This window comes from Drosophila erecta, unplaced genomic scaffold, assembly GCF_003286155.1.
Source record: "Drosophila erecta strain 14021-0224.00,06,07 unplaced genomic scaffold, DereRS2 tig00000055-arrow-pilon, whole genome shotgun sequence".
In the NCBI taxonomy this organism is placed as follows: Eukaryota; Metazoa; Arthropoda; class Insecta; order Diptera; family Drosophilidae; genus Drosophila; species Drosophila erecta.
This window is the reverse complement of record NW_020825200.1, coordinates 4,408,697-4,432,208: the sequence shown is the minus strand read 5'-3', so window position 1 is coordinate 4,432,208 and position 23,512 is coordinate 4,408,697. Positions and strand designations below refer to the sequence as shown.

The 23,512-nt window shown below is 39.2% G+C and overlaps 3 protein-coding genes across 18 annotated transcripts; 2 read left to right on the top strand and 1 right to left on the bottom strand.

Moving 5' to 3' along the window:
• The first annotated feature begins 4,393 nt into the window (after positions 1 to 4,393).
• On the top strand, positions 4,394 to 13,509 carry LOC6541892 (nicotinate phosphoribosyltransferase). 13 transcript variants are annotated; one of them, XM_026978355.1, is made up of 12 exons: positions 4,394 to 4,521; positions 5,719 to 6,044; positions 6,714 to 6,884; positions 6,952 to 7,078; positions 7,465 to 7,548; positions 7,622 to 7,749; positions 8,966 to 9,106; positions 9,164 to 9,335; positions 9,665 to 10,006; positions 11,881 to 12,146; positions 12,214 to 12,623; positions 12,687 to 13,175. In XM_026978355.1, the coding sequence occupies exons 2-12, from the start codon at positions 5,954 to 5,956 to the stop codon at positions 12,762 to 12,764; spliced, it is 2,010 nt and encodes a 669-aa protein (XP_026834156.1). In that variant the 5' UTR covers positions 4,394 to 4,521; positions 5,719 to 5,953; the 3' UTR covers positions 12,765 to 13,175. The 13 variants fall into 13 exon arrangements, with proteins under 13 accessions (XP_026834156.1, XP_026834160.1, XP_026834157.1 ...); XM_026978359.1 differs by having other exon boundaries at positions 4,394 to 4,534; positions 5,754 to 6,044; positions 12,687 to 12,764; XM_026978356.1 differs by having other exon boundaries at positions 4,394 to 4,534; positions 12,687 to 12,764.
• Positions 13,510 to 13,569: 60 nt separating this feature from the next.
• Positions 13,570 to 14,947, bottom strand: LOC6542067 (low affinity immunoglobulin epsilon Fc receptor). Its single transcript, XM_026978364.1, has one exon. It carries the CDS (start codon positions 14,837 to 14,839, stop codon positions 13,598 to 13,600), a length of 1,242 nt encoding a protein of 413 aa, XP_026834165.1. The 5' UTR covers positions 14,840 to 14,947; the 3' UTR covers positions 13,570 to 13,597.
• A 250-nt stretch (positions 14,948 to 15,197) lies between these two features.
• LOC6542765 (tubulin-specific chaperone C) lies at positions 15,198 to 16,765 on the top strand. Of its 4 annotated transcripts, none has more exons than XM_015159659.2 (2): positions 15,198 to 15,445; positions 15,513 to 16,765. In XM_015159659.2, exon 2 carries the CDS (start codon positions 15,529 to 15,531, stop codon positions 16,594 to 16,596), a length of 1,068 nt encoding a protein of 355 aa, XP_015015145.1. In that variant the 5' UTR covers positions 15,198 to 15,445; positions 15,513 to 15,528; the 3' UTR covers positions 16,597 to 16,765. The 4 variants fall into 4 exon arrangements, with proteins under 4 accessions (XP_015015145.1, XP_026834167.1, XP_026834166.1 ...); XM_026978366.1 differs by having other exon boundaries at positions 15,203 to 15,304; XM_026978365.1 differs by having other exon boundaries at positions 15,203 to 15,304; positions 15,507 to 16,765.
• Positions 16,766 to 23,512: the final 6,747 nt, after the last annotated feature.

Here is a 23,512-nt window from a genome sequence, read left to right as displayed (position 1 = left end):
TATATTAATCGGATTTTAAAGTGGCGTACCTCTTAATGTTTCTGAAGCAATTATCTAAAAATCTGCATTCAAAATTAAAATTTTATTTCTTTTAATATTTTTTGTAATTTTTTTAATGTGATGACGTTGTAGCAATTTAAAAATGACCCAAGACTGAATTTCTAAAGAGTATAACTCAACTTATATTAATCGGATTTTAAAGTGGCATACCTCTAAATGTTTCTGGAGCAATTCTCTAAAAATCTGCATTCAAATTTGGAAATTTATTTTTTATACATTTTTTTGTAATTTTTCTGATGTTATGGTGTTGTAGAAATTCAAAAATGTCCCAAGGCTGAAGTTCTAAAGTCCATAACTCAACTTATCTTAATCGGATTTTGAAGTGGCGTACCTCTAAATGTTTCTGGAGCAATTCTCTAAAAAACTGCATTAACATTTAAAATTTTATTTTTTTTTATATTTTTTGTAATTTTATTGATGTGATGATGTTGTAGACATTCAAAAATGGCCCAAGGCTGAAGTTCTAAACTCCATAACTCAACTTATATTAATCGGATTTTAAAGTGGCGTACCTCTAAATGTTTCTGGAGCAATTCTCTAAAAATCTGCATTCAAATTTAAAATTTTATTTTTTTTTATATTTTTTGTAATTTTTCTGATGTTATGATGTGGTAGACATTCAAAAATGACCCAAGAATGAAGTTCAAAAATCCATAACTCAACTTATATTAATCGGATTTAAAAGTGGCGTACCTCTAAATGTTTCTGGAGCAATTCTCTAAAAATCTGCATTCAAATTTAAAATTTTATTTTTTTTATATTTTTTGTAATTTTTTTGATGTGATGATGTTGTAGACATTCAAAAATGGCCCAAGGCTGAAGTTCTAAACTCCATAACTCAACTTATATTAATCGGATTTTAAAGTGGCGTACCTCTAAATGTTTCTGGAGCAATTCTCTAAAAAACTGCATTAAAATTTAAAATTTTATTTTTTTTAATATTTTTTGTAATTTTTTTGATGTGATGATGTTGTAGACATTCAAAAATGGCCCAAGGCTGAAGTTCTAAACTCCATAACTCAACTTATATTAATCGGATTTTAAAGTGGCGTACCTCTAAATGTTTCTGGAGCAATTCTCTAAAAATCTGCATTCAAATTTAAAATTTTATTTTTTTTTATATTTTTTGTAATTTTTTTGATGGGATGATGTTGTAGACATTCAAAAATGGCCCAAGGCTGAAGTTCTAAACTCCATAACTCAACTTATATTAATCGGATTTTAAAGTGGCGTACCTCTTAATGTTTCTGAAGCAATTATCTAAAAATCTGCATTCAAAATTAAAATTTTATTTCTTTTAATATTTTTTGTAATTTTTTTAATGTGATGACGTAGCAATTTAAAAATGACCCAAGACTGAATTTCTAAAGAGTATAACTCAACTTATATTAATCGGATTTTAAAGTGGCATACCTCTAAATGTTTCTGGAGCAATTCTCTAAAAATCTGCATTCAAATTTGGAAATTTATTTTTTATACATTTTTTTGTAATTTTTCTGATGTTATGGTGTTGTAGAAATTCAAAAATGTCCCAAGGCTGAAGTTCTAAAGTCCATAACTCAACTTATCTTAATCGGATTTTGAAGTGGCGTACCTCTAAATGTTTCTGGAGCAATTCTCTAAAAAACTGCATTAAAATTTAAAATTTTATTTTTTTTTATATTATTTGTAATTTTATTGATGTGATGATGTTGTAGACATTCAAAAATGGCCCAAGGCTGAAGTTCTAAACTCCATAACTCAACTTATATTAATCGGATTTTAAAGTGGCGTACCTCTAAATGTTTCTGGAGCAATTCTCTAAAAATCTGCATTCAAATTTGAAATTTTTTTTTTTTTTATATTTTTTGTAATTTTTTTGATGGGATGATGTTGTAGACATTCAAAAATGGCCCAAGGCTGAAGTTCTAAACTCCATAACTCAACTTATATTAATCGGATTTTAAAGTGGCGTACCTCTAAATGTTTCTGGAGCAATTCTCTAAAAATCTGCATTCAAATTTAAAATTTTATTTTTTTTTATATTTTTTGTAATTTTTCTGATGTTATGATGTGGTAGACATTCAAAAATGACCCAAGAATGAAGTTCAAAAATCCATAACTCAACTTATATTAATCGGATTTAAAAGTGGCGTACCTCTAAATGTTTCTGGATCAATTCTCTAAAAATCTGCATTCAAATTTAAAATTTTATTTTTTTTTATATTTTTTGTAATTTTTCTGATGTTATGATGTTGTAGCAATTCAAAAATGGCCCAAGGCTGAAGTTCTAAACTCCATAACTCAACTTATATTAATCGGATTTTAAAGTGGCGTACCTCTAAATGTTTCTGGAGCAATTCTCTAAAAAACTGCATTAAAATTTAAAATTTTATTTGTTTGTAATTTTTTTGTAATTCAAAAATGGCCCAAGGCTGAAGTTCTAAGCTCCATAACTCAACTTATATTAATCGGATTTAAAAGTGGCGTACCTCTAAATGTTTCTGGATCAATTCTCTAAAAATCTGCATTCAAATTTAAAATTTTATTTTTTTTTATATTTTTTGTAATTTTTCTGATGTTATGATGTTGTAGCAATTCAAAAATGGCCCAAGGCTGAAGTTCTAAACTCCATAACTCAACTTATATTAATCGGATTTTAAAGTGGCGTACCTCTAAATGTTTCTGGAGCAATTCTCTAAAAATCTGCATTCAAACTTAAAATTTTATTTTTTTTTTATATTTTTTGTAATTTTTCTGATGTTATGATGTTGTAGCAATTCAAAAATGGCCCAAGGCTGAAGTTCTAAACTCCATAACTCAACTTATATTAATCGGATTTTAAAGTGGCGTACCTCTAAATGTTTCTGGAGCAATTCTCTAAAAAACTGCATTAAAATTTAAAATTTTATTTGTTTGTAATTTTTTTGTAATTCAAAAATGGCCCAAGGCTGAAGTTCTAAGCTCCATAACTCAACTTATATTAATCGGATTTTAAAGTGGCGTACCTCTAAATGTTTCTGGAGCAATTCTCTAAAAATCTGCATTCAAACTTAAAATTTTATTTTTTTTTATATTTTTTGTAATTTTTCTGATGTTATGATGTGGTAGACATTCAAAAATGGCCCAAGGCTGAAGTTCTAAACCCCATAACTCAACTTATATTAATCGGATTTTAAAGTGGCGTACCTCTAAATGTTTCTGGAGCAATTATTTAAAAATCTGCATTCAAAATTAAAATTTTTTGTTTTTTTAATTTTCTTGTAATTTTTTTGATGTGATGATGTAACAATTCAAAAATGACCCAAGACTGAAGTTCAAAACTCCATAACTCAACTTATATTAATCGGATTTTAAAGTGGCGTACCTCTAAATGTTTCTGGAGCAATTCTCTAAAAAACTGCATTAAAATTTAAAATTTTATTTGTTTGTAATTTTTTTGTAATTCAAAAATGGCCCAAGGCTGAAGTTCTAAGCTCCATAACTCAACTTATATTAATCGGATTTTAAAGTGGCGTACCTCTAAATGTTTCTGGAGCAATTCTCTAAAAATCTGCATTCAAACTTAAAATTTTATTTTTTTTTATATTTTTTGTAATTTTTCTGATGTTATGATGTGGTAGACATTCAAAAATGGCCCAAGGCTGAAGTTCTAAACCCCATAACTCAACTTATATTAATCGGATTTTAAAGTGGCGTACCTCTAAATGTTTCTGGAGCAATTATTTAAAAATCTGCATTCAAAATTAAAATTTTTTGTTTTTTTAATTTTCTTGTAATTTTTTTGATGTGATGATGTAACAATTCAAAAATGACCCAAGACTGAAGTTCAAAACTCCATAACTCAACTTATATTAATCGGATTTTAAAGTGGCGTATCTCTATTATTGAAAAGTATGCAACAGGCAGAAGGAATTTCTATAGATTTGCAAAAAAAACTTTTTGCCACGCCCACACTTTTAAGAAAATTTTAAGTTATTTTTCATTTAATAATTTTTTACCCAATTTCTACCAATATTCCAGAAAATTTCTCGTTAATACTTTATTTTCGTTCCAACAAGTTATTTTAAATTTATTTTCCCTTGGCGCCAAACTACTGTGCTCTTTTCAGTGTTACCAGACATCAAATAGATACTGATCTAAAGCGACAAGTCAAGTTCTAATTGTCAAGAACACCAACTTATCAAATATTCTATATGAACTATTCGTAGTTTGTATAATTTAATGAAATGGTTTGTGTTATAATGCCAGCTTATCAAATTTTCCGACCAAACGAAAATACGTAAATCCCGATTTTCTCCGTATTGCCTTAAAAAGCTAAATCTGGCGATAAAATCGCCAACTTCGCAACTTTGGACAACCCACAACAGCGGGATCAGCTGTTCGCCAACGAAGAAGAAGAGCGTGCGCGAGCGTTCAGTGAATGAAATTAAAATATTTAACATTTTAGTGTATTTAGCGGACGGAAACTGAACGAAAAACGTAAATAAGCGTGGTAAACAAGCTAATAAGCCGGTGATAAAAGAAAGTTTAATTGCTCGAGCATTCCCACCCTCGTAATGAAATAGTATTGGTGTGAAGGGAAAACCAACCGCCTAATTAAAAAGTTGAATTGAAGTGTGCGCAAAAAAAGTGAAAGTGCATACAGAACCCTCCCGCCCACGCCCACAACGCCCCTTTTTGGGGGGAGTGGCAGTAACGCCCATTCGTCTCGTTTCACCCCCCTTTTTTGTGTGTGTGTGTGCGTGGCGGGCGCCTGTGTTGCGCGACCTTCACGCAACCTTCAACATGCAGCAACACGTTGTGTGTAATCTAACATTTTTTTTGCCAATAATCCGAAAGAAACAACAACTGAATCGAATAAAAAGCTAACAAAATAAAAGGCAAAATAAAGCCAACCGGCTGCCAATGGCAACACAAAAACAAAAATCAACAAATTCTCCCAGCAAACAAAAAACTGCATTTTGCTCTCTCTTTCAATTTTGCTCTCTCTCACTCTCTGCGAGCTTGGCGCTCTCTTTCGTTTAACCCGTTTGCTTTTGCGATATTCGAATTCAATTCAACTTCAAAAGTCGAGCGGAAAAGTTCATCGCGCGAAAAAGCGGAAAAGCGAAAAACCAGAGATCCTTGCTCGAGTGAAAAAGTATTACTATTCGTGCTATCAAGAAGTCTCGAAGGCGTGTCATTTCATTGATAATTGATAACGTACATAGCTATAGACAAAAATCGGGTTTCGTTTTCATATGCTAATTAGCCCGTTTTTCATTAGCATTTCTAAACCCTCGCTGATTGCGTTTTAGTTTCGTTACACGGGTATGGTGAAATGATAGCCCTTATGTTTTCAAAACCAAAAAGCTCGAATAAGTAATATTTGGTTAAGCTCGGACATTAACTGAATAACTAAACAATCAACTGATATTAAATCTTTGTTTTGGCAACTAAAAAAAAACGTAAAACTCTACAAAACCAAGTTGTTTAAGTCATTTACTAAGCAACTGAATTGAAATTCTAAACAAAAGAAGTTCCAATTCATAGGTTTAATTAGTGGGTAGCGCACAGTCTTCATAATTAGTTCAAACGTTCATAATTGATTCAATTGCATTATTTATGGAGAACTATTTACAACGAGCTTGCTTTTCTTACGTCATTTCGGCTAAACAATTTACAATCCTCCTCCAGCAACAATTGCAAAACAATTTTGGTGTCACGTACAGATAAACAAACGCAAAGTTCAACGGCATTCATTCGAGTAAAAATAAGCCAGCAGAACAGAGAAACTAATTATTTTGTTTATTTGGCACATTAATTGCCCGCAAACAAGTCGCGTGTGAACGAACCAAACAGAATTACGAACCGCTAGCCGTTCATAACAATATAGTGGATATAGCCCGAGATTCCGCAGATCGGCCACAAAATGAACGACCGTGAATTGGGCTGTGCAGGCGGACAGTTTATGGATCGCGGGCGGATGAACCAGAATGGAGTTGTCCAGCCCCTGCTCACTGGTAAGTACCCAGCTGTTTGTCGCCAACAGATGGCGCCATGGTAGTGGTAAAAAGCTGAATTGTAGCAAAGATAAGATTCCGCTAAGAACCAACTTATCCCACTTGGAACCTATTTGCAAGTTTTACTGCTCACCTTACCTCTTCTTTGTTTTTTGTTTGTTCAACTCATCCCAAAATAGTTCGAATATATTGGAGTATATATATGTATATAACCTATCTTTAAAGCCGACTGACATTTGGGCAGAGACCATTTGGCGCGTATGCGCTGCTTTTGCCGGCTTCTTACGACTATTGCACTTGGCATATACATATGTACATATATGCCGCATATATTTTTAGGCGCAGACACGAGCGCAAATACATAAAAACGAAGCAATTTTTAGGTCTTTGCACTTAGATAAGAATTTGCATTTCATTTTCGGGATTTTGTTAATATGTATATATTTGGTTGGCGTTAATTTGCACCACCAGCAATTAACTCTCCAGGCTATCTTATCTGCATAGTTCTAGGCTGAACACTTTGCTACTTAGTACAGAGGAGCCTACTTAAGTTAAACCCCTAATATCGCTTAATAACTTATTGCAAAGTGTCTCTTTGTTACAATAAGTTTAAAAGCGCTGCTACTATACTGAAAACTAATTATGATTATTTTACCCAACATTTTACAGATCTGTACCAAATAACGATGGCCTATGCCTATTGGAAATCCGATAAAACCGATGATACGGCGGTATTCGATCTGTTCTTTCGCAACAATCCATTCCACGGGGAATTCACGATTTTCGCCGGGCTCGAGGAGTGCCTCAAATTCCTGGATAGCTTCCACTATTCCCAGAGCGGTAAGTGTGATTGAAAGCATTATATTATGATTATAATACGGAAATCAACTCCATTGGACCTTTTCAGATATCGAATACCTGAAGCAAACACTGCCCGAGGGCATTGAGCACGAGTTTTTTGAGTACCTCGGCAATCTGACGGCGCGGGATGTCACCTTGTATGCCATTGATGAGGGCACAGTAGCATTTCCACGGTGCGTTTGCATGGTATCCATCAAATTAGTACATATCTGTATAAACGATAAGTTTAGGAAATTCCAGCAGATATAAGTTTGGCTATCACCTTTTATTGGCATAGACAAAGTGCATACATTACATATATACATATATATTATAATCAAATACTATGACCTTTAAACCATACTCATTTAAGGTGAGTCTGTGATTGTGAAAGGTATTTTTAGAACCGTCATCATAACTGCCATATTTATCTAGGGATTATTTTCTGTCCATAACCCGTAGTCATCTTTGCAACTGATAAGATTTAAGATATTTTACTCTTCTCAAAGTTATTATCTGAAAACAAAGTTATAGAAGCACGTATTAGGCGTATTCATAAAATGTATTTTTCTACTTTTAGAGTACCCATCATAAAGATCGAGGGACCTTTGATCATAGTCCAGCTGCTGGAAACGACACTTCTCACCTTGGTAAATTATGCCAGGTAGGAATCGCTTATATATCTCCTACTATCTGGAAATTTCCTAATAAATTCTGTTCTTGCCACACAAAAACAGTTTGATGGCCACCAATGCAGCCCGTTATCGCATGGTAGCTGGTAAACATGTCAAACTATTGGAATTTGGACTGCGTCGTGCCCAGGGACCAGATGGAGGTCTATCCGCATCGAAATACTCCTACACAGGTACTACACCACCATCAACTATCAACTATGAACTTTCACACGCTCAGAGAAACTCAGAGAGTTCCATAAAATCGTGACAAGAAAGGTCAGCCGTGTGCGATATGAATATTTTTTCGGCATTGCCAAATTGCATGCAGACAGCTCATTATCAATTAAAAATTGTAGGGGAATGGGAATTGTCGGGATGCGGACAAATTTTACTCACAGTCGCCTTTTGTTGAGGAGCTCCCATTTTCGCCACTCAGTTTAGCCGTCTGCAGAGCTAGTTTTGAAATGTTTATATATATTTAAATACTTTGAATACAAAAATGAGCCAGTGCTTAAACAATAACCCGTAATACAATCACGGGGCATTTAAGTACTCCATAAGCCATCGTATCTCAAGCGTTGATCCTTTCGAAGGGTCTGCAGGAAGTCGGTGCTTTTCGTATTGCCACTGCCTGACTTTTTATGATGTGCATGCATGCAAAGCACGTGTCACTGTCAGGAGCTGAGGCTTCGCTGACTCTGATTTCCGATTTTGGCATTTCCCAAGGCCCTCCCTCCGAACTATGAGTAATTCTCCGCCTTCATCAAGGCTTCCGACTCTCCGCCATCCACCTGGATGGCTCCACCTGCTCCTCTCGCGACAAAGTTCAAGAACTCTAGTTTATGTGTTGAACTAAATGCGCCCGGGCAGCAGTAAAATGCCCAAAGTGGGTGGCACACGCAACGCCTACGTGGGGTGTCCATGTATATGGAATATATCGGTGCCAGGTACCCATCGAATCCGGCTTGGAACATGGTAATCCCTGCTCCGGTGCCTCTCAATTGGTGCTCACACATCGTAACTTTTTCGGTTTCGTTGTTCGTTTCTCGTTGTTTGGCAAGCAACGCTCAAAGTTTTTAATGCGTTCCACATCGTGCTTGGACTATACATACATCATCTATATAGTATCACCCCAAATCAATGGATGGCTTCGCGTGGCGTCAAGGTTCCTGTCAAGGTTTTTTTTTTCTGATAAACTGAAGGAAAATTGAAATGTTTATAGCCGGTATTTCCGCTCTTAATGGAGGAATATAATGAAACGAGACCATTAAACGGGTATTTAAAAGTTTGGGATGTTTGTTGCACGGTTGCTTTGCAACTTAATTTGGAATTTTCTCTGTGTCCTTGTGTAAACATATTCCACCTTAATGTTTATATTAATTATACGTTTATTTCTTCTGTTCCCAGGCGGTTTTGATGGCACCTCCAACGTGCTGGCTGGAAAACTCTTCAACATACCCGTGAAGGGAACCCATGCCCATGCCTATATCACTAGTTTTAGTAGCATTGGAGAGCTGAAGACCCGTCTGATTAAGCACAAGCAAACAGGTGAGTAAATGCTGTACTGAGCATAAAGGAACCAGAATGCTAATCTGTATTTCCCAGGCATCCTGGAAGATTTATTGGAGCACGCTATCAGGCACCGGGCATTGCTGTCCCATCTGCTGGACGTTTCTACAGAGGAATCCAGTGAGGGAGAACTGGCAGCGATGGTGTCCTATGCCATCGCATTCCCCGATGGATTCATGGCACTTGTCGATACGTACGATGTTAAGAGGTATTTCGCTTTTAGGCAGATTCTCTCGGAACGGTTTTAGTTTTCGGTTTTTCCTACGTTTGTGATGTTTTCCCGTAACTTTCCCGGTAACCCTCTTCTTTCCCTCGTTATTTTGAGTATGGATTTCGTTGTTATATTTCGTATTGTATTTGAGACTCTCGAGACGTGCACCAGCCAGTTACAAAAACCCAAAACCAGAGTAACTATTATATAGCTAACAAGGCTCCAATGAAGATATCTTTAATTTTCCCTGCCTCATCCCAAATCATTTCTTGAGCTTTTCATTTCGTTCTTTCGTTTGAGTAATAATCAAAAGTATTATCCAACAGCCGAGAAACAGAACAAGCCAACACAGAACCAAAGCTTATCAATGATATCAAGTCTGAGAACAGTCCGCCAAAGCCAAAGCCAAAGTCAAAGACAAGCCCCTCGAGCAATGGCCATCAAAATGGTCAGGGTATTGGCCACGTTAACGGCCACAAGACCAATGGTCATCAGAATGGCGTTGCTCTGCATAATGGCAGTAGATCGCCAAAAGATACAGATATACAAGATACTAATCCCAGCACAACAACTACGAAAACAACTGCAACAGCAACAGGAACCTTAAAGACAACCACAGTGTCCAATGGGACGGCATACCTACCAAAATATGTCGAGAAGTCATTCAGGTAAATGTCGTTATCGATAGAAGACCAATCAATCAGTAATAGAAAAACCAAAAGTTTAAATAGACGAAAATTGAATTTAAAAGCATTTACTTAATCTATATTTCCATTGCCATTGACTAACCGACCTAATCATAAACCACATCTGCATTTTAAACAGCATTTACTTCCGCTTTTTAAGCCTTTAACGCTCATTATTTCAAATGTAACTAATAGGAGCTAACAAAAATCACTTTTGGAAGATTGTTGAAGCTGTTCTCAACTTTAACGTGGATAGTTTTGTTAGCTCTCCTATTAAATTATGATGAAATGCTTGACATTTTTGATTTTTACTAATGTAAGCCTTGCATGACGACGTGGAGATACTCGTACATTCAACTAAAGTTTCGAAACTAAATTCAAAATTTCAAACCTCATATACATGCATATATGCGTTTATATATATTTAAGCTAATATATATGTCCATGTATGTGTCCTCTGCTTTGGTGTTACAAAATTGGTCGAAAATCCTCAAGAGTGGGAAATAATCCTGGCAAAAGATTCAAACAAAGAAAACCAACCAGAACAGGTGAAGTCAGTTTATTTAATTTATTTTTTGCTTTCCCCCTATTGCTCTCCCAACTTTCTTCAGTGTAATTTTTCGTATCACTTTTGTATACTAACACGCTCAATTATCATATTACATTTTTGCGTTTAATATTATTTTTCTAACTGAATTTTGTTTATTATGCTTTTTATTTTCTCGTCCTAAATGTGAATGTGAAACAAATAAAATCGAAAACATAATCGAACCCGAATCAGAAACCCATAAAATACCGAAAGAAAATGAAAAGAATTTACGAACTTAACATAGTAAACAAATGACTTCCGGCACTATTTTGGCAGAGGTATGTAAAACACACGTCTTCAACCTACAAAAACCCCAACAATACACTTCGAGCAATCAACAACATGATATAATATCATCCGGCACATACTCACCTACTCAAATGCAACAAATGCGGCCAACAAATCCAATGTTCATGCATAAATGATATCCGATCCTCAAGCTCACACATAACCAGGTGCATAAAACAATCGAGAGAAGTGCAATGAAAATGCAAGCCAAGGCATTTTCTACTGAACCTCGATCATAACCAAAAGCTCATTAACATAGCTAATCAGTTTTGTTGGAAAAACGTAAAGTAAATTTGTTTGCTATTCCAACTAATTCCAAATATTCAAATTGTTTTCTACATTGTTTTAAGCACACAGTTGAAAACGAAACCCGATACGAAACCACGCACTGATTCACCCTAATGCTGTCATAGATTTAACCCCGTTCTATTTGTCCTCGTCTTCAGTTCTATAGATTTTTAGGACTTCGATTTTCTTGTTTTTCTGTGTCCCAGTTTTGTATTGTTACATATATATTTTCCGAAACATTTTATTTCCGACCAACAAGCGGTCTCAAGATGTCTTTCAAAAATTTCTTTTTCGTTGGTTTTTTGACCTGTACATAATTAAGAAAAGCGTCCGAGAGAGCACACTGCATGGCTTGAACAACAAAACCGAATATCTACGAATTTGTGCTGCTCCCTTAGAAGAATATTTTAATATTTGCCGAGGCTTACATTTCTAACACAAAGAGCCGCACTTGCAAATCGAAGAGAACCAATTTGAGTTCCGAAACACGTTCTATAGCTCCACCCCACTGTCAAAACATTTGGTTTTGTGTAATTCTCGCTTTGAACCTAGTGACCAAAAGCAAAAAAATCAAATATTGTAAAGCAAAATGAGAGAAATTTTATTGTTGAATTGAAAACCAAAAACCAAGCAGCACTTGTTGGATTCCCCAAATACGACTACTGAATACCTGCTTGTGTTTTCTCCACAGGAGTGGTCTGCTGAATTTCAGTGCCGTGGCTTTGGCCCTCAACGATCTGGGCTACCATGCGCTGGGCATTCGAATCGATTCCGGGGATCTGGCCTATCTTTCCTGCCTGGCACGCGAGACCTTCGAGAAGGTGGCGGAGCGATTCAAGGTGCCATGGTTCAACAAGCTGACCATTGTGGCATCCAACGACATCAATGAGGACACCATTCTCAGCCTGAACGAGCAGGGGCACAAGATCGATTGCTTTGGCATTGGCACGCATTTGGGTGAGTTTGCACTAACAATAAACTAAATAAATGCTGAAAGCCTATTAACATAACTTTTACCCATCAGTTACCTGCCAACGGCAGCCGGCACTGGGATGTGTGTACAAGCTCGTGGAGATCAACGGCCAGCCGCGGATCAAACTCAGCCAGGATGTGGAGAAGGTGACAATGCCGGGCAACAAGAATGCCTATCGGCTGTATAGCGCCGATGGTCACGCCCTCATCGATCTGCTGCAGAAGGTGTCGGAGCCGCCGCCAGCGGTGGGACAGAAGGTTCTGTGCCGGCATCCTTTCCAGGAGTCGAAGCGCGCCTACGTGATACCCTCGCATGTAGAGTCGCTCTACAAGGTGTACTGGAAGTCGGGCAAGATCTGCCAGCAGCTGCCCACCTTGGAGCAGGTGCGCGAGAAGGTGCAAATCTCCCTGAAGACGCTGCGCAATGATCACAAGCGCACGCTCAACCCAACGCCCTACAAGGTATGTGCCAAGTTGTGTCTATCTGGCTCCGAAAATAGTATAACAATGTCTCACATTCCTTAGGTGGCTGTCAGCGATAATCTCTACAACTTCATTCACGATCTGTGGCTTCAGAATGCTCCCATTGGCGAGCTATCATGATCTATATAAGGAGATTGTGGCAAAGGAGCGCTGAAACATTTCCGAGAAATTTACTTATTTTTGGTTTACTATTTTTGTTGGCCTCGATCGTTCGGTCGTGGTGGATTATTTTTAGTCAATTGCTGGTCATATGCATTGTAGAGCTGGAACTCGTTCCGTCACACGAAGATTTCCCCCTGACTATGAAGCACAAACTCCCACGCAATATTGCGAGTGAATTTCAATTCATTGTGTAGTCAATAGTTTTAACGTGTTTATCTAATATTTACTACTTTACAAAACGCACATCATATTCAGGAATGTGTCATGTGCCTTAAACGAGAAGCGGAAGCAGAAGCGGAAAAAGAATCAGGATGCACAGGAATCACACACCCAAATCGAGTTACTAAGATCAACCAAATATCGGAGCGGAATAAATATGTCTTTAATATTTTTCTAGTACTTAAGTGTTGAAATGTTGCGAACGAACGATGAAAGTTAGAAGTACAAATGCTTTTTAGGACATTTGCACGCTGTAGGGCACACATCAAGCACACAACTATATCTACTTATATATAACTTTACATACTGCGATTATGTATTTAACTAAATTCAATTGTATATATGTTCAACTGGATAATTGTAAGCCAACTAAGCAATACAGACACACCCAAAACACACCGCCATCTCTAAATGACCGCTTCTTAAATATGTTTGCCTGTAGTTTTGATTAAAAATAAAAAGTAAAGCAAAGCCGCAAAGAAAATTCGAGACCGTTTGGTAAAAAGTGTTATACAGATATATGCATTCTATTTGATTTGTAGCTCAACAGCATACGCAAACGGTGCTTCCACCTACACTTCATTATCAGATTGACAAATAACATTCTTCTTTTTGGAGCACGGATCATCGTTCATTTTGTTGCGAACCAGCTCGACGCAGCGCTCATCGGAATTTGCGTGGTTGGGTTCCCCCTTGTTCCACTTTAAAAATACAATTTTCTTGCCGGATGCCATGGATACGTAGTTGTGAATGCTGGCCCTATCGTTTATGCCCAGCCAGAAGCTCTTGTCACCCAGTCTCGCCGAAATGGCGTCCAGCTCCATTTGATCTTTGATGGTGGCTATATAGCCACCCATGTCGCGGCAGTATTGTACGGCGGAATTCCAATCGTATGCATCCTTGCGATTGATGTAGAAAAGTCTAGAGCCGATTCGCTCGAACTGCGGCCAGAAGACCTTTGTATAAATTTTCGAGAGAGTGTCTTGGATGGCGGTCTGTTTAGTCTCCATCTTGGTCAGCTCGTCCTTCTGATGCTGCTCCATCGCCGCCAATCTCTGCTTAAAGTCCTCTGGGATTCTCGAGAGAGTGTCTTGGATGGCGGTCTCCATTTTGGTGAGCTCTTTCTCCTGACGCTGCTGCATCCTTGCCAATCTCTGCTGAAAGTCCTCTGGGATATTCTTTAAGGTTTCCTGAAAGATCTTCTGCTGTGCTTCTATCTGAGTCAACCTCATTTCGAAGTTGATCGGTACTGCATTCTTCAAGGTTTCCATTTCAGCTTGATGACCCTTTGTGAGATTGATATGATTTTCCAACTGGTCGCCGATTGACTTTTGCTGATTTTCCAACTGGTCGCCAAATGATTTTTGGTGATTTTCCAACTGGGCGACGATTGACTTTTGCTGACCTTCCATTCTGGCTAATCTCTCGTCGAGTTCAACTGGCATTTTCTTTAGAGATTCCTGTAATGTCGTCTGCAGATTTTCCATTCGGTCCATTCTCTCCTTGATGTCCCGTGGGACTTTCTGCGTGGAATCCTCCAAGGAAAGAGTTTGTGCCGCCAGCTGGGCTTGTATCCTGTCCAATTTTGCCTGGGTGTCGTTTAGCCTGAGGGCTTCGGAGGTGTTCCATAGCTCCTGGTGCTTGACGATGTGATCCAAAAGCGGTTGGAGGACCAAAAGGCAGAATTCCCCGCACTGATTTGGCGGATCTTGCAGAAGGCACATAGATCGAGTACTCTCTGTGGATTCCGCTCGGGATCCCCCCAGATTCCAGGCAATAAATAAGTACACAATAAAATGTTCAAGCTTAAACATACTGATAATCGCACAACCGTTGCAAGCGAAGAACAGAAACGTACTGATCCGGTTTTATGTAACGACTTTGAATGAGCAAGGAAGATAAGAGCTATATTATTCATATATTAATATAATTCTGTTTTTGCATTTCTCAGAAATTTATCGCTTCTGCGACCGACATTCACTGACTTACTTATCATTTGCTTTGTGCTCGTCGAGTTTTATTTTGCATTAATTTGCGAACCATAATTTATAATAGTGTTTCTTACATATCAATTTTCTACTTTTACATTTCTGCGATATAAAAATTCAAATTTCCTTGGCGCGCATCTTCTTCTTACCACCTTTGGCATTCACCGTTGACGATTACACGGTAATGTTGCGTGGTATATTTTAGTACATAACGGTTTACCATTCACACTAATTAGGCAACATTTGTTATTGTGAGCAGCTGCACAAAATAAAGAGAAAATTAAACAAAAGGTTAATAAATAGAAGAAAAATAATAACATTTCGACTCGTTCAAACGTCAATCATTGCGCACATAATATTCACCCAGAGAGGAAGTCGGATTTTCGTCTGAATTTTTCTGCAGCTGCGCAACTTGGCAAAACAACAACAACTGTGATTCATGCGACCAAATAGAAGTTATGCCCTAGAAATTGATTTTTAACCAGATTTCTAGTTACAGATTGACACTGAAAATCATGGAGGGCGACTCGGAAAATCGCAAGGATCAAATCCTCGAGCGCTTGAACAAACGAAACAAGGACCGGCAGAACTATTTGGATGTGAAATCGGAGCTGCGTTCCAAGGAAACGGTGCAGAACGAGGGCGTTGACTACTTTTACCAGACTTTCAGCCAGAAAACCATCGATATAGAGCAGCGATTGAAGGATGTGCAATGCGGCGATACCCAGCCAACCGATTTGGCCCGGAATTTCGCCGATATAACTGTGGAGATCCAGGATCTGCAGCGATACCTCACCGCGTCCACCATGTTTCTTCCCGATTTCAAGATAAAATCCTGTCAGAATATTCTAAACACCCTGACTTCCGTGAGTGATGAAACCCGCCAGCGCCTGATGCCCAAGAAAAAATTTGGGTTCAGCGGCAAAAAGACCGCCGCAAAGCAAAAAGTCGCCCCAAATAAGGATATAGTCGATGCGAAACTCAGTAAAGTCCCGGAAAAACTAGGCTCCAACTTCGCCTGGACCATTGCCAACCGGACGAACGAGCACATAGTCCTGGATTCCGCTAAAGTAAATGGCCAGGACATCACAATATCGAATTTAAACCACTGCTTGGTTGAACTGCAAGGGCATCCTGGTTCTGTGCAAGTTTCCAGGGCCTCCAAATGCACTCTGCTATGCGGCCCTATTGCACGATCCTTCTTCGCCGAGAATCTCGAGGATTGCACCCTTTCCATTGCCTGCCAGCAGTTGAGGTTGCACTCCTCCCGGACCATTCGCATATACATGCATGTCACCTGTCGCGCCATAATCGAGGATTGCAGGAATATTGAGATCGGAGAGTACAACTACGATTATTCCGAACTGGAGGCGGATTACCTAGCTTCTGGACTGAATAAGGCTCAGAACAATTACACGGATGTGGCCGATTTTAACTGGCTTTCGCCGGATGTCCCCTCGCCGAACTGGAGCCTCCTCAAGGATTATCCCGACCCGAATTGGAATGCCCTAAGGCGGGACTTTATTGCCAATAACCACAACAGCGGACTTAAGCAGGATGTCAAGGATATCTCCATCATTTAGTGGCGGCATCGGCGGCTGCTCCTCGGTTGGCTAGCCTACGGCATCATCCTCGGTTGGCTGCTCTGGGAACTGCTGCTACGGCCCTCAATTGGTGGGCCAAAATCTAATCCTCGATCTGTGTAAATAGCTATAAGCGTGTTGATTAAATAACCATTATATAAAAAACAAACCATGGCAATTCTCAATTCTTATACTCTGTGCGGAATCTCGAAAATTTGATTATTCATTTAAGCACTGATTTCTCATATTTTGCTAATATCGTACGAAGTCTCATAGCAGCTAATATTTGACTTTGGAGTGGGTGGGTTAAAGTTTGACTTCAATGACATATGTATGCATGTAGGTATGTATCAGTTCTTGTTTATGTCGTGGCTAATTTGACATGTCCAATTCGGATGTGGCATAATCAGTGGTTGGCCAAAATGGCTGTGGCTGCCACACACATTTCGGAATGGGCGGAAGACGGCGCCTCATGCAAGTTTCATGTGGCCACAACAGGACTTCTCAAGCCATTGCCTCCTCTTTGATGGCGTCACTCCACTTGCACATCAGGTTCGCTCTGAAAGTGCAATAATAAAAATGAATATATGTACATAATTATTTTGAATGCCTTTTTTGATTGATTGTTTACCTAAATTGCAATAAATTATTATTTTGTCGCTTAAATTGAAGCTACAACTTTAAAATTTATATGCAATTTAGGCTCATTCCTTAAGTTAGAGTATCTGGTCTTCATGTTCTCGCGACGGTTAATCTCTCTCTCCCGACACTCTCCCTCATTCTCTCACCATTTTCTCTCATCCCGCTGACTTTTGCGGCTGTCAACATGGCCGACTGTCAAAATAATTAACGAATTCGAGTTACACGCGTTAAAGGGGGGATGTGTCCCCACAAATAAATGGCCATATATGTAGCTACAGCTCATGAAGGGGGGCAGGAATCGGAAGAGACATCTCGTATTAGCGAGGTAATTGAACTGCGAGTTACACGAGCAACGGGATGCTGCTGGGAGGGGGAGGGGGGAGCGCCAAATTGAGAGCAGGTAATGAGCTGTCACAATTGCGGATAAAACGGTGCAAAGCAAGGAGAATGACAGATGGACAAGTAGCAGTGTGCAAACCAACGGGAAGATCAGCAAGTAAAGTGAAGAAAAACGCGGTTGTTTGCAGGTTTTCGTCTTATCTCTCGGTTGATCTGCAATATCGCATGAAAACCGTGGTTTCTTATTAAGTGGATGTGTGAAGAGAAACAGTTGAAAACGCCGGGCAACTGTAGCGTACACACGATCAATTTGATATGTGTATATGTATGTACATACTTGTATGCATGCATACGCAAATCACATAATTGCGGTATAAAATGTAGCGTGGCGGCCACCACTCAAAAAAATTCACAGTGCTTTTTTTTTAAGTGTAGTGATAGTGAAGTGAAGTTTAATTTAATGATGCTGCTAAATATGTTATAATCAATATATTTAAAAATCGTCACGAAAGAAATTTGAGGTAAGTACATTTTTTATATGAATGCATACATACATATTTATTTACCATGCCACTACTGAACAATTATCTACTAAGAAATCTACTACATAAACCATAATACCATAAGCAGTAAGCAAACCGAAATTGTTCAAATCTAATTGCAAATGAATGGCTGATAATGTGACGAAAGCGCCTCAATTTGCTAATAGTCGATGCCAAGGTCACAGGAGTCGCACTCACCTGTAACTTCCACTCGAAATTTACCAACGCTTATTTTCAACATAATAACGTCCAACAATAGATGCGTGTTTTGATGGCAGGCAATCACTATATATAATACATTTCAATATTTCTTTCAATCCAAAAGACTTTGAAAATGTATAAAGATTCAAAACTTGAAGATTCAGCTTATTACTTTGAACTTTTCGTCCTTCGCGATTGTTAGCGACTGCAATATCCGTTTATTTAAATGAACCCGATACACTATCAAATCTAATTGCTTTCACACTTGAACTGTGTTGGTAATTCCGGCCGCACACACACATGCACACACGCATACATACATATATGTATGTATACACACACGGACAGGTGCATCTGGGGGTGCCACATTTGCATAGCTCACAATTAGTTTTCTCATTATCGCAGATAATATTCTCCGCATTTGCGATAAGACGGAGACCCCAACAATGGTGACCGACCCCACATTAATATTATCGTAGTGCCTGTAATTGCCTGACTCCCTCACACTTTGATGGTTTCAATTACTGCAAAATCACCGACCGCGCACCTTCGTCCTGACTCCTGTCGCCTTGCCCACTGTGACCCACATGCAATCCGCAAATGCCTTTGTGTGCGGATTTTATGGCTCAGCTGATGTGGCCAACGATGCTAATTTACGCATTTAGTTTAATGGCCTTAACGCGTTGGCCCAAAGTCACAAGGGCTTAGTGTGATTTCTAGGCGGAATAACGTCGATTGATCCAGACAGCCAAATATCACTCATACGCCATGTATTGGTAGTATTGGGAGTATTGGAGCTTTCAAATTAAAAGAAAATTTGATTTTTCCGCAACCAGCTTCTTTAAGCTGTTCCGCTTTTGATAAGCGAAAAAATGTTGATTAATTAAGCGAATTACGGGAGTCATGCATTGCAATTAAAATGTCAGCGCAGCCACGGAGTGTCGGAGTGAGATATATGTATGTATAAATTCAATATGTACGTGGATGGTAGGCTCCTGGGCAAAATGTCCAGGATTGGGTTATGTAATGCTCCTTCTGGCCTTTTTTACTCGCAGCTTTTCCCGCTTTTTTTCTTTCCCCTCCCGTCGCGAATCGCGAATCTCCGCTCAAATTGTAATTAATGATGCAAGACAGCCGGCAAACCCCTCCTCTTTCACACCCAGATCCCCCACAAATTCCACCCCCCAGCGACCACAGTCGGATCCAAACCGAAAATCTCTGCCTGGCCTTGTCATCCTGCCCCGCCCACCATGTGGCATCCGCCTGCCCCCGTTGTGGGTTTTATTTTACCCTGTAAATTGGGGTTCCCACTTGCAGGATGGATGCATGACTGAAACCCTTGAAGTAATACCAATTCTCAGTAGCTGATAATCAGATGTTTAAGTTCTCAGTCAGGATGTTGATGTTTTGATATCCATTTGAAAGCTGATCTTTCAGTAATTTGCTGATCTTAGAGTATTCGCATCTTCGTTCAATTGCAGCATTTGCACGTTGGCTGCTGTTTGTTTACTTAAATCATCGACGCGGCGCGCGTTTTAAACGCGTTTCTCGTGCTTTTCGTGTAAATAAATGAAAAGTTCGTTTAATTCTCGTCGATTCTTTATGCGTTGAACGAGGAAGTGGTTAAAGGGGCAGGGGGCTGGTATCGTTTACTTTGGAAATGAAAAATTATGATTACATCAACAATAATCGAAATGCGCTTGTAAGCTGCTCTCTTGCTGTCTCTTTCGCTGTCCCTGCGCCTGTCCTTTTCGGAATTCATGTTCCCGTCCCACTGCCCCTTGCAGTTCCGTTCCTGCTTTCCGCACTCCAATCTTGCACTTGGAGAAACTATAACTAACATGTGCACCAAATGTGGGCTTTGGTTGACCCTAAAGTAGAACAACTAAATTATTGGAAGTAAAGGTTCCCAGAAGAATGCACTATTTTCTTGACAAGGATGCTGAGTGTAAACCATTTAGTTACCAATGAGAGAGTATGGGTTCTACGTTTTCTCTCTCTGCATTGCTATCTTTCGGTCGGCTCCCTTACTCCAATTTTGTATTATTTTTGTTGCCGCTGCTTGGCATTTTCGTTGTGCTTTGGTCGTTTTGGCCATTTCTCTTCGTTCGCGTTGCTGACTTGCAACGCTTTCATGCGTAGCATTCAAGTGGGGGAGGGGATTTTGGGGCTGGGAGTAATGTAAACGTTCAATATTTGTGTTCGAAGTAAAAAATCGAGACGTTCCCTGCTCTTTTGGCCCCCTTTCCCAATGTCTTTCCCCACTTCCAACGATGCCAGCCAACGACGCGTTCAGCCAAAAAGTATGCAATGCAAAAATCGAAAAATGCGCGTGGCAGCACCTCAGCTTTCAGTTTTCAGCTTTCAGCTTTCGGCTTTCAGCTAACGTGTGCTTCTCACTAAGGAGGAAAACACCACCTGCTGTTCAACTAGGTGAGGAGATGGTACAGCAGTGTAGTACGGCCAAATATCTTGGCATAACATTAGACCGCCGGCTCACATTTGCTCCCCACATAGCAGCCATCAAAACAAGGGTGAGAGCAGCTGTGACAAAGCACTGGTGGCTCCTAAGAAGCAACAGTAAACTCTCCACCCGAAATAAGCTCACCCTATACAAGCAGGTCATTGCTCCCATCTGGCAATATGGTTGCCAAATCTGGGGGATAGCAAGAGATAGCCAAATCAAAAATATTCAGGTGGCCCAGAACAAAATAGCGAGACTAATTACAGGCTGTGAGTGGTACATTCGAAATAGCGTGCTACATAGGGACCTAAAACTAGTTACGGTACTACAACAAATCAACTTCCACTCCAGTCGGTACAACTCAAGACTGATGAACCACAGGAATCGTCTCGCTAATGATCTCACCATTACTCGACCGAGGCAGAGGATCAAAAGACGTCAACCAAGAGACTTAGTGCTAAGATAACAATAGCTTAATAGCTAAATATTAATTATAAAACAACATGAGAGTATTAGACCAAAATAGAAAAAGCTATATTAAATATTCCCTATAGCCGGAGCGCCAATTGGCAGAAACAATAGAAAATAAGGTAATAAAAGGGTTCATAGCTATCCTGTATATCTTAATAAACTACAATAAAAAAAAATAAAAAAAAAAAAAAAAAGCTTTCGGCTTCAGTATCGAGCCCCAGTCTGCATCTCTCTTATCTGCCGGGCTCCCATATTTCCCCTTGATTTCCCTGCCACACGGGCACTGAGATAAAATGAGAGTGCGTGGTCGGCCATTAGAGTATGCAATTCTATGAGGATAAAAGTATGAAATTCAATGGAAGGTGTCTAAAAGTATGCTTCAAAATGCTTGAATTTTTAAGAATTTAAAGATCGATGTCTGTCACCTGAAAAGTTTGTAGGCTGCATAGATTGCTCTCCCACTTTGAATATTTTTTTCTGTGATCGCTTTCTTTGCTACAGTCTGAGCCATGCTTATAAATCAGCGACGTCTGGAAGCGGCGACAGGCATTTGCGCCCAGTCCCGACTTTCCGCCACCCATTTTGCCAGCATTTTCTTCAACAATGCCAGGCCAGACACAAAACACAACAAATGTTGTTGCCTGCATTGCGGCGCCCCTTTGCGTCCCTACCATCCAGTGCTTTCCTGTACGTAATGCCCCCACCATCCATCTATCCCCTTCTTATCCCCACTTTCGGGTTGGCTGCACTCGGCATTATGCTTTGCGTATTTGTCGCTTTATGAAGTCATCTTGGCGTAAAAGCAAATTTATGACCAACTTCACTTTATTTCTGTCAGTTTTTGGCCCAGCATAAAGATGGCCATCTTTTTGCCACTGTCTCCTTCGCTATCTTGTCGTCCTGCTTCTTTATATCTGGCTTATAAACTCCCGAAAATTGTGCATTAGCATTAGCTGGGGGAATGTGTCAAATGGGGTGTATACTCCCAACGAAATATATCCTTAAAAAAGGAGTTGGCAGTCTTCTGGCCTTTTAAAGGATTGATATATTAAATAATGTGTTTAGTATGAATTACATGTGTGTTTTATACAGAAACATAAATAAAATTGATTGAAGCAATCGCAGCTATTATTCAAGAATTGTATGACATTTGGCCAGTACGGAGTGGTGCACCCTTTAAATTCTTTCGAGTTTCTGTTTTAATTGGCCATTTTAAGGGCTGCAGAGCCATCTGCACTCCCATTGTCTGACATCTCGCTGCATAAAAGCCGATAAGACTATATCTTTCCGCATATATTTACAAACTCGCACAAAGGAAGTCTGATATCCTACTTTAGCGGGCAGCGAGGCATTTCCATTTATGTACGTTGGCATTCGACGCAATTGTCGGGCCAATTACGCGGCCACAATTACGCCGTATAAGCACATAAAAACCGGATACGCTGGATACGCCGCTTTATGTCGGAGTCGCCGACCCTGGAGCCATAAAACTCTTAGCCCTCAGGGTTTATCATTGAACGTCCCGAGGGTCTCCAGACTCCAGGGTTGACCTCGAAATTGACACCGAATTGTATGCAAACAGCAAATGAGAAGTCCTGAAAATAGGAGGGTATATATTTGGAGGGTATATGGCAGAAAAGTCAAGAGGACTTTTTGGGTAAGGCTGAGACGTGGAGACGAGAGGCAAAAGCTGCAAGTCGGCCGAAAAAGTTATCAGCTTGTTAATTGCTTAACTTTTTCACTTCAACTTTTTATATTCGTTTCCAGGAGCTGAAACGCGTCCCGAAGATAAAACCGAAACTGATGGAAAGGTTGCAGGGGCGCTGGTGGAGTTACAGCCAGAGATGCAGATTTGGCTGCACTCGCAAAAATTTGATGAATATTTCGATTATTAAATGAGTTGCTGTTAGTTAATGTTAATTAAATGGATAATAAATCCTTTGCAGCCTTAAAGATTTTGGCAAACAGTTTAGGAGACAATCTGTGTACTTTTTCCTTAGTGTATGATCTCTTTCTCCTTTCGTTGAGCAACCATTTTTATTTTTCTTGTCCTTTCACAGAAATTTAAATGACAAATGGCAGAAGGCAACTGCAACTTTGACCCTTCCCTGACCCTTTTTGACCGCCTTTTGGGCTCCCACACTGTGACATTTGCTTATCGGACGCTTACAATGTCATAACACAGCCTCCAGAGTAAAGAAGTTTTTCCCACAAAAAAAAAAAAAAGAAATCAGAGAAATGGAAACTTTGCCCTCCT

What these genes read in the sequence shown, in the direction of transcription:
- LOC6542067 (XM_026978364.1), bottom strand. Translation starts at nt 14,839, where the DNA reads ATGTTTAAGCTTGAACATTTTATTGTGTACTTATTTATTGCCTGGAAT.
- LOC6542765 (XM_015159659.2), top strand. Translation starts at nt 15,529, where the DNA reads ATGGAGGGCGACTCGGAAAATCGCAAGGATCAAATCCTCGAGCGCTTG.
- LOC6541892 (XM_026978354.1), top strand. Translation starts at nt 5,954, where the DNA reads ATGAACGACCGTGAATTGGGCTGTGCAGGCGGACAGTTTATGGATCGC. An exon ending in GATTAAGCACAAGCAAACAG is followed by an intron (nt 9,107 to 9,163) that starts GTGAGTAAATGC and finishes TGTATTTCCCAG; the next exon opens with GCATCCTGGAAGATTTATTG. An exon ending in TATGTCGAGAAGTCATTCAG is followed by an intron (nt 10,007 to 11,880) that starts GTAAATGTCGTT and finishes TTTTCTCCACAG; the next exon opens with GAGTGGTCTGCTGAATTTCA.